Consider the following 16,861-nt stretch of genomic DNA (forward strand, 5'->3'; position numbering starts at 1 on the left):
ACGGATCGACCAGTGATTTTTTTTGTTTTTGTTTTTTTTGTTTTTTACTTTCTTACTGTACTCAGTATATATATATGTAGATGTATGTGTGTGTGTGTATATAAATATATATATATATATATATATATACAGTATATATATATATATATATGAAATATAAAGTGCCATATGTTAGTCAAACTTCTTTCAACTTTTCCTGTTACAGAGGCTTGAATTTGTAGTTACCTCTGCATGTCACTCCCGCCCACATTGTACACTGGCACAATCGGTCCCATGCAAGAACCGGAAAGCACACGGGCCAACTCAACTAATTAATGTTTACAGCTGCACATCACCTGTCTGTACCTAGTGACCAAATGTTCTTGTATCAAAAACATTGTTTAACCAAGCAAGTTTTCGTCAGGCTGTCTTGATTGTCTGTTGCTATCTTCCATTTTCTCTTCCCCCTTCGCTGCCCTCCCTTGCATTCTCTGCTGCTCTCCTTCCCCTGTATTTGCCAGCTACAGCCTTAACCGTTTGGCTCGCTGTCAAAGCAGGGGCCTTTTGTGGCTTCGTCACAAGTCTGCCAGGAAAAACAGAAACCATCTGTCCAGGCCTGAGTGCGGATGAGTGTATAAATACAGGAGTTTGGGCCTTGCACCCATCCTACATGCAGACGCACACATGACCAGAAGGTCCAGCTACGGTTTCTCCCCAACGGTCTGCCGCGATGAAAAGAAGCATAATCTGTTGGAAATTACAGTTTGTGCACACACGCATCGTAGGTTTTCTCGAGGCAAAATCAGAGTGGAAAGGCATTTCTCTGTGCCGTGATAGGAGGTAAGCCCCATCCTTATCAGATAATCCACCCTCCAGAAATATTCTGCAGATGGAAGCATTCTGAAATGTCTTATAATTCCAAGCTTACGTTGTCAGTATCTCTCGCTCCCTGGCACACACTCTTCTCTTCTGCTTAGAGATTCAGGGCTAATGGAGGAAATTCCACATACACGAGTAGCTTTATGCATTTATCCTGGCTCTGGGGGGACAAGCTATTCGGGAAAATGTATTTTAGGCCGAGTATTTTGACATGAGTGTGAATTTTCATTTTTGGGTGGACTCTTTTTTTGTTTTTTTTTTGTTTTTTGTTTTGTATAATATTTTGCACACTAGTGTATACAGCAAACAAGAAATGAAGACTTAAATTTGACATTTGATGCTCACTACAGATAGTTGAGAGAAATCTCAGTTTTGTTTTCAACAAACCTACCTTGACACACAAAGACCTGGCTTTGTTATTCAAGCTGTCAGTCTTAGCACTTGACACTCGCTATGTGCATCCTGCTTCACAGGCCTCCACTGCAAACAGAAACTCACAGGAGACATTTCCTCCCCCAGATGTCGTCTTTTATTTTGCTTCACAGTAGGACATCTCCTTATATAAAAGACTAATAGCTACTTCTTTGCCCGTCCTACGTTTCTGTGCAGCACCTTGAGAAAAATTGAATTTTTTTCCCCCTTACCTGTGCGACAAACAAACCAGCAACGTCTTGTCAGAAAGAACGGGCAGCGCTGAAATGGGTGAGGGATGAGAGAAAAACCCGGAGCCGTGACTTGGCACAGCCCCTCCATGCTTCTAATCAAATCATATTTCCACTTCCATCTCCTCTCTTCTAGCTTAAAAGGGGATTTTTCTATAGCTCTCCATCGTACAGTTATCGCCCAAGGAAATTTGTCATCACAGATCCTCTCTAAACATTTCATCACTCTTTTCATCCTCATTCCCCCACTCCTCTACATATTGCTTCAGCAGATTGCATTAAACATCACTGTGTTATCTTCGCCAGTGGATGTCTGCTCTTCTCCAACTTTGACACCTGTCTTGATAGCCTGTGGACTGAATTACTTTTGAATGACCACGGTGATTCCTTTCACAATGTTATTATGCCAAACCCCAGCAAATTTTTCGTCTGCCTTCCTCTAGGACGTTTAAGAGCTATGAAGTGCTCCGGCGAAATGGTTGAGGGCTAAAATAACCTTTTCTTTTTATCTTCTGTAGCATTAAGTTGAGGTTTCATGCTTCAAAGCTCACATCAAATAGAGGGAGGGAAAATAAAAAGCAATGGGCAACTGTGAGGAAGGGGAGGGGGATGCTGTGGCGAGCAGTCATTAGGCTGTGGAGAAAGCCTGCCGCCGTTTTGATCTGCACATTTCAATTAAATTTCACATCAGGAAGCCTGCCATCCTTTGGCCTGCACCTGCGCCCTGACCGACCACTCCAAAAAGCCTTTTGTCTCAAACCCGGCCCCGGGCCTTTCGCCATTGCACGTTCCACTCATCACAATGGATAAATAACCCGCAGGAGCTGGGCTTATTCTTAAGAGTTATAGCAAGGCATTAACTCTCAGGTGTTTTCAGGTACAAGTAGAGGTGGTTTGTTTACTTTTTGTGTTTTGTGAATTTTTTATGAATTTTTATTTTTTCTTCAATGACATATTCAGATCTCACCATAATTTTCAAGACCATAACGTGGATTTAAATTTTAAACGCCGAAGCCTTTGCTTTAATGTGACTTTCCATGTGCTTTTTGATGAACATGATGTTTGTACCTAGATTGCTTTTGGGAAAAGGGGCAGTCAAAACTCCTAAGAAGCTGTAAGTACGAGACTTATCTTGTGTGTTTGCCCATGTCAGACATGATAGCTTAGCAAGCCGGCCATCCATCAGACTGCTGCAGCTTTTTTTGTGATTTATGTAAATGTAATTCATATACTCAAGTGCAGGCATCCGAAGCAAATTTATATGGTTCAGTAAAATTCACTCAAGCAATAAAATAGCCTATGAATCGTCTGATAGGATTCGAAGTACATGTTTTCCGCTTGCTACCAAGAATAGTTTGAAGTGTTTGCTGTAAAGCTGTTAATGTGTTGGAGAGAACAGCATTTTAATGACCAATTTATGTCAAGAAGAACAGTCGAAGCAAAGAGGAAAAGCAATCAATACGCATTAAAGATACCCAAGCCCCATTCAGCCTCATGACTGTCCTCCTCACTCATTCCTGCACCATTAAAACATTAAAGCATGTTAAAAGCTCAGCCGTTGACACGCAAGCCATTCCAATGTAATGTCTTGAAATGAATATCCAAAATCAGGCAAATGATTCAGTTGGAAGGAAACTGAAAGGTACAAGAGAGAAACAAGAGGAACCACCACAGGAAAAGTGCATAATTGCTTCTCCACCAGACAACGGTTTCAGGGCATGTGTATTTTGAGTGTGTCTGGAAAGCGACAGCTAATTTGCGCAGGCTGCCTCAGCAAAGCGTCTTCTGATCCATGATTGCATGTGTTACTGTTTCAGTAGGGTATTGATTTCTTTGCTGGCTTTTGTGCTCGGGATTTATATGCCTTACACCCTGGCAAGCGCGCCCTCTGAATGTTTGATTAAAGTTCAATTGACTCTTCTAGCACAGGGGCTTGGAGCCATTTCACTCCCTATTTGTAGCGCCAAAGCTCGCGGATCAAGACCCGCACTGCCTCCACTCCCGTCAACACTCCCTCCCGCCCACCTTCCAGCGAGTTCTGTAAGTGCAATCTGCCTCTCTTCCCCCTACAGACAGAGAACAGACTCTTGTCACAACTAAACATGACATCCCTGAAACTTTTCAGAGTGCATTGATATCCCCCTTTGTGATTCTTAATAGTAAACAGCTGAAATCTCATATCCGATAAGAGACATAACAGTGAGGGATAGCTGTTATTATGTGTACTGTACTTATCTCTTCAAAGAGCCAGTGATAATGTGTTAAGTGTAGCAGGCATGTCTTACAGAGACTGTAGTTGTGAAATGACGTTCATTAACCAGCATGTTTATCTTTTCCAGTGGACTTGAGTTCAGCCAGCGAAGATGACTTTGACAGTGAAGACAGCGAGCAGGAACTGAAGGGCTACGCCTGCCGTCACTGTTTTACTACCAGTGAGTGCTTAATTTATCATTACAACTATCACACCATGCTGGTATTTAGACAGAAGAGTTAATATTGAGTAACTTAAATTTTAGAAAGAAAAAAAACTATGTATATATATATATATATATATATATATATATACATACACACACACATATACATAGTGTTTTTTGGTTTGTTTTTTTGACTCAAATTAGAGACCCGGCACTAATTGTTGTATAATGTCACCCATGTTCTTTTTTTGCCGAATGGGTCAAAGTGAGAGAAGAAGCAAACAATGAGTTTTGTCAGTTGATCAGGTGTGAAGTGATGTTACCCTAATATAGTGATACCATAAGACAGGTGAAGACTCTATAAGAGTTCCCCCTTCAGAAGACTTCAATAATCCCCTCTGTAGGCCTGTAATTAGTCTCAGTTTGAGAGCGCTCCGATGCTCGGCCCTGTCCTTCGTCTGGCAGATGGACATCAGAGCGTGTCATTTCTAATCTGACACTTACTCATTTGTTTTTTGCCTCATTAAATCCTCTGACCTGTTGGATGCAGTTGGCATTCATGTCGCTCTCACTTCTGATACGAAAACATCCTCAGCACAGATGAGTAAGAGTTTTTGACCTTAGCATGTCCATAGGTGTTTGGCTAGGCCTGGAGCACTTCCTGTTAGTGTAATGTTTAATAAGCAGAGCCCAGCTGAACTCGAATTTGTGTTTACAGCCTCCAAGGACTGGCACCACGGGGGTCGCGAGAACATCCTGCTGTGCACCGACTGCCGGATCCATTTTAAGAAGTACGGCGAACTACCCCCTATTGAGAAGCCTGTAGACCCGCCACCGTTTATGTTCAAACCTGTCAAAGAGGAAGACGATGGACTCAGTGGGAAGCATAGCATGAGGACTCGACGGAATCGCGGCTCAGTAAGACACAAACTTTGTTCACTTTTAGTGCCATTTTAACTGCATATAATGTGTTTTAGCATTGTTAGCAGTGTTATATCAGATATTTTGTTATTCGGTTCAGATGTCAACGCTACGAAGTGGCCGCAAGAAGCAAACTGCCAGCCCAGATGGCAGAGCCTCACCAACCAATGAGGATCTGCGGTCCAGCGGGCGAACCTCACCCAGTGCGGCCAGCACTTCCAGCACTGACAGCAAGATTGACTCGATGAAGAAACCCAGCAAGGTATGACCTACAGGACCCAGACTATAGCAATCAAAATCACACTGAGCATCACAGGACCTTGTTTTCAGAGGAAACATGTTTTCATTTTGTCAAAACAGAAAACAAAGGAAGAGGCGCAATCGCCTATGAAGAGTGCCAAACGTCAGAGAGAGAAAGGAGCCTCGGATACAGAGGAGTCCGAGAGAGCAAGCGCCAAGAAGTCTAAAACGCAGGTAAGTAACTCCTACTAAACAAGCAACCTATGTAATACAATTATTTTGTGTAAAGAAGAGTAAGTGTAGCTCTAAACAGAAACAGCATGGACAGATTTTTTCTGTTCTTTTCTATACTTCTAAATTTGTGCTGCTGTATTAAAGATGGTTGTTTGATGAGTACTTCTAAAGAACTAAGTGATAATGTGACTTATTGTTAGCATGGAAATGTGGGATTTGTTTGGGAGAAAAACTATCAACAAGAGGTTTTCTTGGAAGAACAGTTCTCCATTAATCTAAATGACATAATATACTTAGACTAAAGTTCACTGAAGGGTTCATGGCAGTTCTATTTGAGTCCAGTGAAGACACTAGATTTTACGGATGTTTTGTATTCATTTTGGCCGTTACCTATGGTAGCAATGTGATTGCACGATAGAGTGATTTCATATCCTTTAAATGTCAGGAGTTCACATTACAACTCAAGCACTGTGATGTGCAAAGGTTATTTGTTCTTGATCGTGACTGCACCCATTATTCGGTCATTAGTAACTGCTGCTATGGCCAAGTTTATTGACCCTTCCTCCTCCCTTCCATCATCCGCAGGAACGGCCGGACTCGCCCTCAGAGTGTGAGGGAGAGGGCGAGGGTGAGAGCTCGGATGGTCGCAGCGTAAATGACGAGGGCAGCAGCGATCCCAAGGATATTGACCAGGACAACCGCAGCTCCTCTCCCAGCATCCCCAGCCCGCGTGACAATGAGAGTGACTCCGACTCCTCGGCGCAGCAGCAGATCCTCCAGGGCCAGCACCCTCCAGTCATCCAGTGTCAGACAGGTGCTTTACCCCCGGCCCCTCCTTCTGCTGTCGCAACCTCCACACCACCCACCTCAGGCGCGCCTTCGCTGTCTTCTCAGCCGTCCCCATCCATCCCCCCTACCTCCATGCCTCCTCAGCAGATACCTCCAGCAGGTCCCCTGTCTCTTATCCAGTCAGGAGCGCAGAGGCTGCCCTCACCTCATTCCCCACTGCAAGGCCTGCCTCAACCGCCTCCACCCTCTCAAACCGGCCCTCAGTCCCTGCAGCCTCCACTACATGGCCCCATGCCGCCCATGGGCCACCCTCTGCAGGCAGGGCCATCACACATGCCTCACCCTCACGCTTTACCCGCTCAGTCTTTCCCAATAGGTCAGTCTCAGGTCCCCCCTTCAGCTCTCACCGGTCAGGCCCAATCCACCTCCCTGTCTAAACAACAGCGACCTCGTACCCCTCCATCCCAGTCGCAGTCCTCCTCGCAGAGCGGCAGCCAGCCTCCCAGAGAGCAGCCTCTTCCGCCCGCACCATTGCCTATGCCCCACATCAAACCTCCACCAACCACCCCCATCCCACAAATGCCAAACCCTCAATCACACAAGCATCCCAGCCACCCCCCATTCCCGCAGATGCCTTCCAACTTGCCCCCTCCGCCAGCCTTGAAGCCCCTCAGCTCTCTATCCACACATCACCCTCCCTCCGCCCATCCGCCACCACTTCAGCTCATGTCTCAAAACCAGCAGCTCCAGCCTCCACCAGTGCAACCTCCAGTGCTAACCCAATCCCAAAACCTTCCGGCGACAGGAAGTCAAGCTCCACCGCCGGCACCTCCGCTCCCTTCCTCTTCCTCCGCCTCGCACTCAACGCCTTCTCAGCCCCCGTTCCCTCCTCATGCCTTCATGCCAGGCAGCTCGCCCGTCCTGTCACCCTCCGCCGTTTCCTCCTCTGCGGTGAGCTCAATGGCTACGCTGCAGCAGCCACTCTCCTCCGTATCCATGCCCCTGCCTGCATCAGTCACCGCACCCTGTCCGGGACCCTCCACTGTGCCACCTGTACAAATTAAAGAAGAGCCTCTGGATGAGGCAGAGGAGCCAGAGAGTCCTCCACCACCACAGAGGAGCCCTTCACCTCCACCCACCATCGTCAACACTCCCAGTCACGCCAGCCAATCTGCACGGTAACAATTTAGTATATTTATTAAACATATTAATATTTTTATTATAAGATAAAATCATAAACCAAAAAAAACATTAAATAATAATGTATTATTATTATTATTATTATTATAAAAATATTAGAAATTATCATTTTATTTGATTGCATCAAATTATATTTGATTGCATTTATTAGAACGGTATACTAGTCATTTATATTTTTGATTGTAGGAAGTAAGATTGTAGTAATGTTCCTGTGGTTCAGTGGTAGAGCATTGCGTTAGCAGCGCAAAGGTCGTGGGTTCAATTCCCAGGGAACACACATACTGATAAAAAATGTATAGCCTGAATGCACTGTAAGTCGCTTTGGATAAAAGTTTTTGGACAGATTTTTTTAAATCTGTAATTTTTTTTAAAACTAAACAATATTTTACTACATTTATTAAAATTATATATAATAATATTATAATACACATGATAAAACAATACAAAAAATGCAATATCAATATATATAAATAAAAAAATCTGTAATTTCTCCTTTTTATTATGAATAAAATATTATATTTATTAAAATTGTGTATTATTAATAATGATACGCATTTTTGTGCTCTGTGCAAAATGTACTTGTTTAAAAGTTGTGTTAAAGGGGTCATATGATGCGATTTCAAGTTTTCCTTTCTCTTTGGAGTGTTACAAGCTGATTGTGCATAGATAAGATCCCTGAAGTTGCAAAGACTAAAGTCTCAAAACCAAAGAGATATTCTTTATCAAAGTTATGACTCTGCCACGCCCCCCTAAAACGGCTCATTCTAACACGCCCCCACATATCTACCCCACTATGTGGAAATATTTGCATAATCCCGCCGCAAATGTGCACGCAAAGAAAGAAGGCATGGTGTCAGTAACCGCAGTTAGTGTTGAAGCAGCCATGTCAAGGAGACGCTGTGTGTTTCTAGGCGAAAGCAAAAGCACTTTATTTAGCCTTCCGAAAGTAGATGCATTTAGGAATCTTTAAGATTACTTACAACAGAACAGCAATGCATTTTATGGACGACCGTTTCGTGAACCTAGGAGAGGAGGTAATTCTGACTTTGCTATGACAATCAGGCGCTTCTGAATCAGCTACTGTTTAGTTATTAGTTTAAGTATTTGCTATTGACTGTTCAAATGCAGAGTTTTGCGCATCATGTGTGTGTGCGTGCACGCGCATGTGTGTGTGTGTGAGAGAGAGAGAGAGACAGCGTCACATCAAAGTGGAGTCAGCTGTCTTAACCGTGGCTTGTGTACTGCAAACACATACCAGCTTCATCACTGTGTCTGTCACGCGACTCTGTTCCCCTTTCAGGCTTGAACTGATGGTAAAACTAATGACATTATTTACTGTCTTTACATTTATTTTGAAAGATGAAGCTCGCGATTATGGTAAGGGGCGTTACATTTCCGACGAGTGCTTGCGGTGTTCGGCCAATCACAATGCACTGGGTCAGCTGGCCAATCAGAGCAGACTGCGCTTGTCGGAAGGAGGGACTTTGTAGAAAACGAAGCGTTTGAGAGAGGCGGGGCATAGAGGACCTACAATAATGTACAGTATTTGAAAAATAATGTGTTTTTTGAACATTAAAGCATGTCAACATATTCTGTTACACCAAATACACAAAATAATGATCTTTAAAAAAGCATCATATGACCCCTTTAAATAGCACTATTAATGTAGTGTTCTAATTAAACCTGCTTCGGCTCCTGTGCAGTCATCGAGCGTGGACAGGACACAGATTAATGACTGCTTCATAGCACTGAAAGCCTCCATCAGAACATGAGCATGTCTTTGTAGAGCTGCTGTGGCCTTGTCTCACACTCCCTTGAAGTGAATAGCAATAAGCTCACTAATGCACAGAGAGAACAGCTCATTATGGCACTAGCGATTAAAAAGACTGATTGAGTGGCTCTTTTGCAGTCTAAACGAGAGGACATGCCAGAAGTTATTTATTTGTCACAAAGTAATTGCATTGCTTTTCAAATGGCTGCAAATTCAGCCTGTGAAAAGATTTCTGCACTTCCATATCTTATATGTCACATAAGAAGAAAGGTTTCACACAGCAAAATGACTCTTGACAGGATTCATTCTCAAAGATTATGCTGATGGTCTTTCCATCTATCCTGTTTACAGGTTCTACAAGCATCTGGACAGAGGTTACAACACATGTGCCAGAACAGACTTCTACTTCACACCACTGGCCTCGTCAAAACTGGCAAAGAAGCGGGAGGAGGCGCTGGAGAAGGCCAAGAGGGAAGCGGAGCAGAAAGCACGAGAAGAGAAAGAAAAGGAGAGGGAACGAGAAAAAGAAAGAGAGCGGGAACGGGAGAGAGAGAAGGAGGCTGAGAGAGCTGTTGTAAGTTTTGGTCTAATGTGTTGCATAAAAGTTGAAATGCAACTTTATTCGATGATTTCAGCTAAAATTGTTCATTATCGATTGCTTGCTCCTAAATGTCCTCTCTGTCTTTACAGAAAGCTTCCAGTTCTTCTCATGAGGGTCGAATGGGTGAACCCCAGATGGCGGGATCGGCTCATATGCGGACATCTTTTGATCCACCACCCACCACCATCGCCACTGTGCCCCCTTACATCGGCCCTGACACACCCGCTCTGCGCCAGCTCAGCGAATACGCTCGTCCCCACGTCATGTCTCCCACCAACCGCAACCATCCCTTCTTCGTCACGCTCAATCCCACAGACCCTCTCCTGGCCTACCACATGCCAGGCCTGTACAACACAGACCCCTGCATGCGTGAGCGTGAGCTGCGGGAGCGAGAGATACGGGAAAGGGAGATCCGCGAGAGGGAGATGAGAATGGAGAGGATGAAGCCGGGCTTCGAGGTCAAACCTCCAGAATTGGACAGCCTGCATCCTTCCGCCAACCCCATGGAGCACTTTGCCCGACACGGGCCCATTGGTCTCCCGCACATGGCTGGCCCACATCCATTCGCCTCCTTCCACCCGGGCCTGAATCCACTGGAGCGGGAACGGCTGGCACTGGCCGGGCCGCAGCTACGGCCTGAGATGACGTACCCCGAACGGTTGGCCGAGAGGCTACACGTCGAGAGGATGGCCGTGGCTAACGACAACATCGCACGGCTCCAGATGTTCAACATGACGCCACACCACCATCAGCACTCGCACATCCATTCACACCTACACCTGCACCAACAGGACCCACTGCACCAAGGTGAGGGACCTTTCACTCTAATGTTGTGTTCTGGATTGTTGTATTAGGTCCACATGGAATCTCATGCATATCTCTTGTTTTATGAAATATATTGGCTAATTTGATTATGCGATTATGCGTTATAAAAGTGCAGTATTCTCAGCTATGAGAACATACTTGTTTGAAATCATTACACAGAATTCCACAAGTGATGGAATAGCCCAAAAATGTGAAAAATGCCCACATGTTCCATCTGGGCCACTGAAGATAATCTTTAGAATTGGAAAAAAAGAAAGAAAAAGCAATGGCTTAATTTCCAGGTTAAAAAATACTTTAAAATAGGGATGCATTGATATTGAAATTCTGGCTGGTAATTATTTTCATGTTATGACTGATAAATGGCTGATATAAAAATTCTATATATTGTCTAAATAAATTAAATATAAAACACAGAAAATTAAATTCAGCTGTTTTAAATTCAGGTGGATTTAGGCATCATAACATTATAGTACACAGTATGAAAAATACACCAATATTAAAATTTTGGCTAATAATCATAAGCTGGTAATTATTTTCATATTGCCGATAACCAATAAATGGCTAATATTAAAATTCTATATTTTGTTAATATCAATTAAAAATAACACCTAAACAATATTATAATGTACAGTATGATAGATTATAAATAGATATTAATTTTCAGATTAGCTAAAAGATTGGCTGATACAGATACATTTAACAAAAAATCTTCAACATCGGCCGATGACCATATGATGTTGATGTGTCATGCATCCCTACTATTAAACATTATTACACGCTTGTCTTTTAAGCATGATGTTCATTTTGAATGTCAGTGCTGTGAATAGTAAGTGTGTGTGTTTCTATATAATACTGACTGTGTACCATTACAAAAAGCTACTGACACGGCGAAGGTGGTGGTGAATGTCTTGTGTGTCCCCCAGGTTCTGGGGCACATCCGCTAGTAGACCCACTGGCCGGCGGACCGCACCTTGCCCGGTTCCCCTACCCGCCCGGAGCCATCCCCAACCCCCTGCTCGGACATCCCCCACATGAACACGAGATGCTCCGGCACCCTGTGTTCGGTAAGACACATACGTGAACATCTCTATCATTCTAACACTTTGTCCAGGCATTAACTAATCAATCTTCCCGTGTCATCTGTAGGCGCTCCATATCCCAGAGATCTCCCAGGTGGACTCCCACCACCCATGTCAGCGGCTCACCAGCTGCAGGCCATGCATGCACAGTCTGCAGAGCTACAGAGATTGGCCATGGAGCAGCAGTGGCTACACGGTCATCACCACATGCACGGAGGCCCTCTGCCAGGACAGGAGGACTATTACAGGTAAGTCCTGCAGCCAAACTTTTGCTGGAATGTATATGTGCTTCAGACATCTGTCATAATACTGTACGTCTCTCTTCTCTTACTATTTTCTAGCCGGTTGAAGAAGGAAAGTGACAAGCAGCTGTGATGTACCGCGGACTCCCAGAGCATCAGCAGGACACAGGAGGTCACAGCAGAACAGTCACACACGGGAACTCCTAGGAACGTTTTCAGTTCGGTGGAGTGACGGGGGTTGTCTGAGGAACCTTCTTTCTGTTGTCAGCTTTCTTCACTATTCCGGACTTTTTTTTAAGACATTGTTTTTTTTCCGGGGGGTTATATATCGTTCAAGTAGTGACAGCGTCCTCAAGACTGATTGTGACTTTCCTGCATGAACATACTCTGAGAAGCTTCCCTGACGTCTTTTGTAGGTGCTAGAAAACCAGATACTTTGTCACTGTGCTAATTGGGGGAAAAACAAAGGAACCGAACAGTCGGGCCATTATATCTAAAAAGTGCTATCTTAAATTCAATGTTTATTTTAATACATTGTAGGAGGTTTTCATAATGTTAAGAAAAGCTGCAGCATGGCGTTTTTTTGAGTCTGTAAATAGTATATAAATATATATATATATATATACACATATAATTATTACTATTATTATTATAATTATTATTAGATGTGGATTCCTAACAGAGTCGTTAGACCTCCGATATAATAATTTTTGCAAGTGTCATCCCTTGTTTCAGAGGGGAAGGAGATGGCACTGTTAGAGCAGGTAACCATGTCAGATGGTTCAGTCCATGGAAACGGGGTTGGCTGGGTAGAATGGTACCGGATTTTAATCCAAACACCTCTAGAGGTCAAAGCTCAGATGACGTTTTTTTTGTTTGTTTGTTTGATTCATTTCATATATATCGACAGTCTGCAACAAACACTCATGGCATCATGACCATATTTTTACTTTCATGGCTGAACTCAAACCGAGTTACACATAAAAACACTTGAAGGAGGAGGATGTGCGGTGCCTCGTAAGTATTGGGGCAAGTAGCCCATTTAAAAAGAATAAATATTGCACTGATTAACCTCAGTTTTTGTTATTAAACTATAATTGGCTTTCTTACGGCTTTTTAAGTGTATTTCGAAAGCCCTTTGCTCTGTTTTCTGTGTACCAAAGTTGAACGGCATTCATTTTTGCAGATGGATAGGTCCTCAGTGCTTAGAGATTGCGAAACCGACCGGACTGCTTTTTTAAGTAACAATATGACATCTTGATGCACATTTTTTTACTTCTAGATTTACACATTGTCAAAGGGTGCTGGAAAAAGATAGCAATGTCCCCCCGGTTTGTCTCCTGAAGTCCTGGCGCAGTCAGTTTCCCGACCTACTGTACAGATTCATAGAACCATTCTCACTGTGAAGCCTGGGGGAAGAGGGTGGCTTGGAGTCTGTGTACCCGTGTGTGCATGTGTTCACAGTAGTGGAGATGATGACCGTGTTTGAGCTGCTCTCTGCATTCCTGACACTGCATTACCTATGATGCATGATGCCTCTTCAGTTGCTCTCTATCATGTCGAGGCTGTTTGATAGCAATCATCGACTGTTACATGCAGTATTTTTGTTGGTTTTGTTTGTTTTCTCCAGATCCATCAGAATTAATGTTCATTTTTTGAAATGAAGATTAATTTCATTTTTCAAGCTTACAGTTCAAAGTACAGTCAAAGCTCCTAGTACTGTTTTTAATACTCCCCTTTTGGTTTTCAAAAAAAGCCATTGTGCATCCTTTGAAGAGTATGCATAGAAGCCTGTTTTTAGCAGTATACGCCCAAAGCCGATCACTTTCTGTAATTGGACTGTCATATATCTTTTATTCTGTCTCAGATGTATACAGCATTTTACTTTTGTTTCAAGCATTTTCTCCTTTTGTCCCTCTTTTGTGTCTTAAACCTTTGATGTTGAGTGTTGTCAATGGTTTAGCTTCTTGTTTCAAAGCGGCAATAGCAGAATGTACATTCTGACTGCTAAGATTTATATATACTGGTATCTTGAAGCTTATTGTATATATTAGTAGTCGCCATGGGATGACAGTGTAAACAAAAAAGTAGAGATAATTAAGGCAGATTGTGAGTCCCGTGTTCTCCCCAATTGAGTATTTTGTAATTTTTTTGACAAATTTGTGGAATTAAAATAAAACTAAGTTACACCACATGGAAACTTGATTTCTAGTTAATATCACTTTTTGTTATATGACATGACAAAAGTAAATGTTCATGCTGACAAAAAAAGTATTGGGTTGAAGTGTTTTCTGTCTTCTCCAAGCTAATTCTTGGTCTTCAGCTAAAGCTGGGTTGAGTGGCGGGTTTATATGAGTGAATATAAAGACTATTGCTCATAAGTGTGTTGTGTTGACCATATCATGCATATTGTGCTGCTCTAAAGTAATGCTGTTGTCCATCATTTTACAAGCACAATCATTCTGGGAAACGAGCTCATAAAGTGAATTCTAAGAATGGTTCCCTCTGTAACAATAAATGGGAGACCAAAAATGGCTTCTAATCCACAAGAATGCTCCCATTCAGTTACCATGCATTAAAAACATCTTAACATTGTTTGAATGTACAGTACGAGCAAAAACCAGACTATCTGGATGTTTCAACATGACTCTGTGATCTTGTCTTTTTCTTCTTGACTCAACCCATAAACAGCTCTTTATGCACAAGATTTTCACTAAACCAAAGAAAAGAAAAGCACTAAAATCCTCATTTTGCGAACATGGGTACAAAAAAAAAATATTTGCTTGAACTTTTCCTGTGCCGATTATAGAAAAGGAATATAGTAAGTAAAATTAGGGTAGAGTGGATATGTGCATGTTACAATGTTCATAATCTTCTCTATAAACGTACCTCATAGAGTTTAGACAGTCACTTGCATTTTTCATAAACTAAGTACATTAAATATTTAATGAACAATTATTATAATGTTTGATTATGCTCCTTTTCTCCTGCAGTTTGCAGTGCATTTTTTTTTTTGAAGAAGAAGAATGCAGGCAGATGCATGAGAAGTATTTGAGTTTTAATTAGGCATATCTGTGTGCATGTCTACTTAGTTTAATTAAACATTATTTACAAAAACAAAAAAATATAGAATATAGGCAAGCATAATGAAAATGGATGATATTTGACAAAAAATGCATATGTACGTGTATAAAATTTATTAATATATTTACAAAAATGTAATTCTAATATATAATATACATTTAAAGAAATATGGAACTGCATGAATACATATTTTTAAATATATGTATACGTTTGTGTGTATATACAGGTGCATCTCAATAAATTAGAATGTCGTGGAAAAGTTCATTTATTTCAGTAATTCAACTCAAATTGTGAAACTTCTGTATTAAATAAATTCAATGCACACAGACTGAAGTAGTTTAAGTCTTTGGTTCTTTTAATTGTGATGATTTTGGCTCACATTTAACAAAAACCCACCAACTCACTATCTCAACAAATTAGAATACTCCATAAGACCAATAAAAAAAACATTTTTAGTGAATTGTTGGCCTTCTGGAAAGTATCTTCATTTACTGTACATGTACTCAATAACTTGGTAGGGTCTCCTTCTGCTTTAATTACTGCCTCAATTCGGCGTGGCATCGAGGTAATCAGTTTGTGGCACTGCTGAGGTGGTATGGAAGCCCAGGTTTCTTTGACAGCGGCCTTCAGCTCATCTGCATTTTTTGGTCTCTTGTTTCTCATTTTCCTCTTGACAATACCCCATAGATTCTCTATGGGGTTCAGGTCTGGTGAGTTTGCTGGCCAGTCAAGCACACCAACACCATGGTCATTTAACCAACTTTTGATGCTTTTGGCAGTGTGGGCAGGTGCCAAATCCTGCTGGAAAATGAAATCAGCATCTTCAAAAAGCTGGTCAACAGAAGGAAGCATGAAGTGCTCCAAAATGTCTTGGTAAACGGGTGCAGTGACGTTGGTTTTCAAAAAACACAATGGACCAACACCAGCAGATGACATTGCACCCCAAATCATCACAGACTGTGGAAACTTAACACTGGACTTCAAGCAACTTGGGCTATGAGCTTCTCCACCCTTCCTCCAGACTCTAGGACCTTGGTTTCCAAATGAAATACAAAACTTGCTCTCATCTGAAAAAAGGACTTTGGACCACTGGGCAACAGTCCAGTTCTTCTTCTCCTTAGCCCAGGTAAGACGCCTCTGACGTTGTCTGCGGTTCAGGAGTGGCTTAACAAGAGGAATACGACAACTGTAGCCAAATTCCTTGACACGTCTGTGTGTGGTGGCTCTTGATGCCTTGACCCCAGCCTCAGTCCATTCCTTGTGAAGTTCACTCAAATTCTTGAATCGATTTTGCTTGACAATCCTCATAAGGCTGCGGTTCTCTCGGTTGGTTGTGCATCTTTTTCTTCCACACCTTTTCCTTCCACTCAACTTTCTGTTAACATACTTGGATACAGCACTCTGTGAACAGCCAGCTTCTTTGACAATGAATGTTTGTGGCTTACCCTCCTTGTGAAGGGTGTCAATGATTGTCTTCTGGACAACTGTCAGATCAGCAGTCTTCCCCATGATTGTATAGCCTAGTGAACCAAACTGAGAGACCATTTTGAAGGCTCAGGAAACCTTTGCAGGTGTTTTGAGTTGATTAGCTGATTGGCATGTCACCATATTCTAATTAGTTGAGATAGTGAATTGGTGGGTTTTTGTTAAATGTGAACCAAAATCATCACAATTAAAAGAACCAAAGACTTAAACTACTTCAATCTGTGTGCATTGAATTTATTTAATACACAAGTTTCACAATTTGAGTTGAATTACTGAAATAAATAAACTTTTCCACGACATTCTAATTTATTGAGATGCACCTATATATGCACTATATTCAAATGCACTAATTCCCAGCCTCAACCCATTCAGAAGTACCAGTACTTACATAGATACCTATACATAGTAGCCAGAAAGAAATGCTAATTTTAAAGAAAAACGTCAGACGTACTT

At 42.2% G+C, this 16,861-nt stretch overlaps 1 protein-coding gene across 1 annotated transcript in view; it reads left to right on the top strand.

The window, feature by feature from the left end:
- The window catches only part of LOC107716061 (arginine-glutamic acid dipeptide repeats protein-like), a 120,029-nt gene extending 107,881 nt beyond the window's left edge, over positions 1 to 12,148 (top strand). Inside the window, exons 13-23 of the mRNA XM_016522383.1 lie at positions 3,482 to 3,560; positions 3,860 to 3,952; positions 4,656 to 4,855; positions 4,959 to 5,120; positions 5,219 to 5,332; positions 5,918 to 7,299; positions 9,444 to 9,666; positions 9,783 to 10,500; positions 11,412 to 11,582; positions 11,665 to 11,845; positions 11,939 to 12,148. Of these exons, the coding sequence (XP_016377869.1) occupies positions 3,482 to 3,560; positions 3,860 to 3,952; positions 4,656 to 4,855; positions 4,959 to 5,120; positions 5,219 to 5,332; positions 5,918 to 7,299; positions 9,444 to 9,666; positions 9,783 to 10,500; positions 11,412 to 11,582; positions 11,665 to 11,845; positions 11,939 to 11,972 (3,357 nt within the window). The 3' untranslated portion in view covers positions 11,973 to 12,148. The remainder of the gene's footprint in view (positions 1 to 3,481; positions 3,561 to 3,859; positions 3,953 to 4,655; positions 4,856 to 4,958; positions 5,121 to 5,218; positions 5,333 to 5,917; positions 7,300 to 9,443; positions 9,667 to 9,782; positions 10,501 to 11,411; positions 11,583 to 11,664; positions 11,846 to 11,938) is intronic.
- The last annotated feature ends 4,713 nt before the right edge of the window (positions 12,149 to 16,861 follow it).

The sequence above is a fragment of the Sinocyclocheilus rhinocerous genome, unplaced genomic scaffold (assembly GCF_001515625.1).
Source record: "Sinocyclocheilus rhinocerous isolate Xijiao unplaced genomic scaffold, SAMN03320098_v1.1 scaffold148, whole genome shotgun sequence".
Lineage (NCBI taxonomy): Eukaryota > Metazoa > Chordata > Actinopteri > Cypriniformes > Cyprinidae > Sinocyclocheilus > Sinocyclocheilus rhinocerous.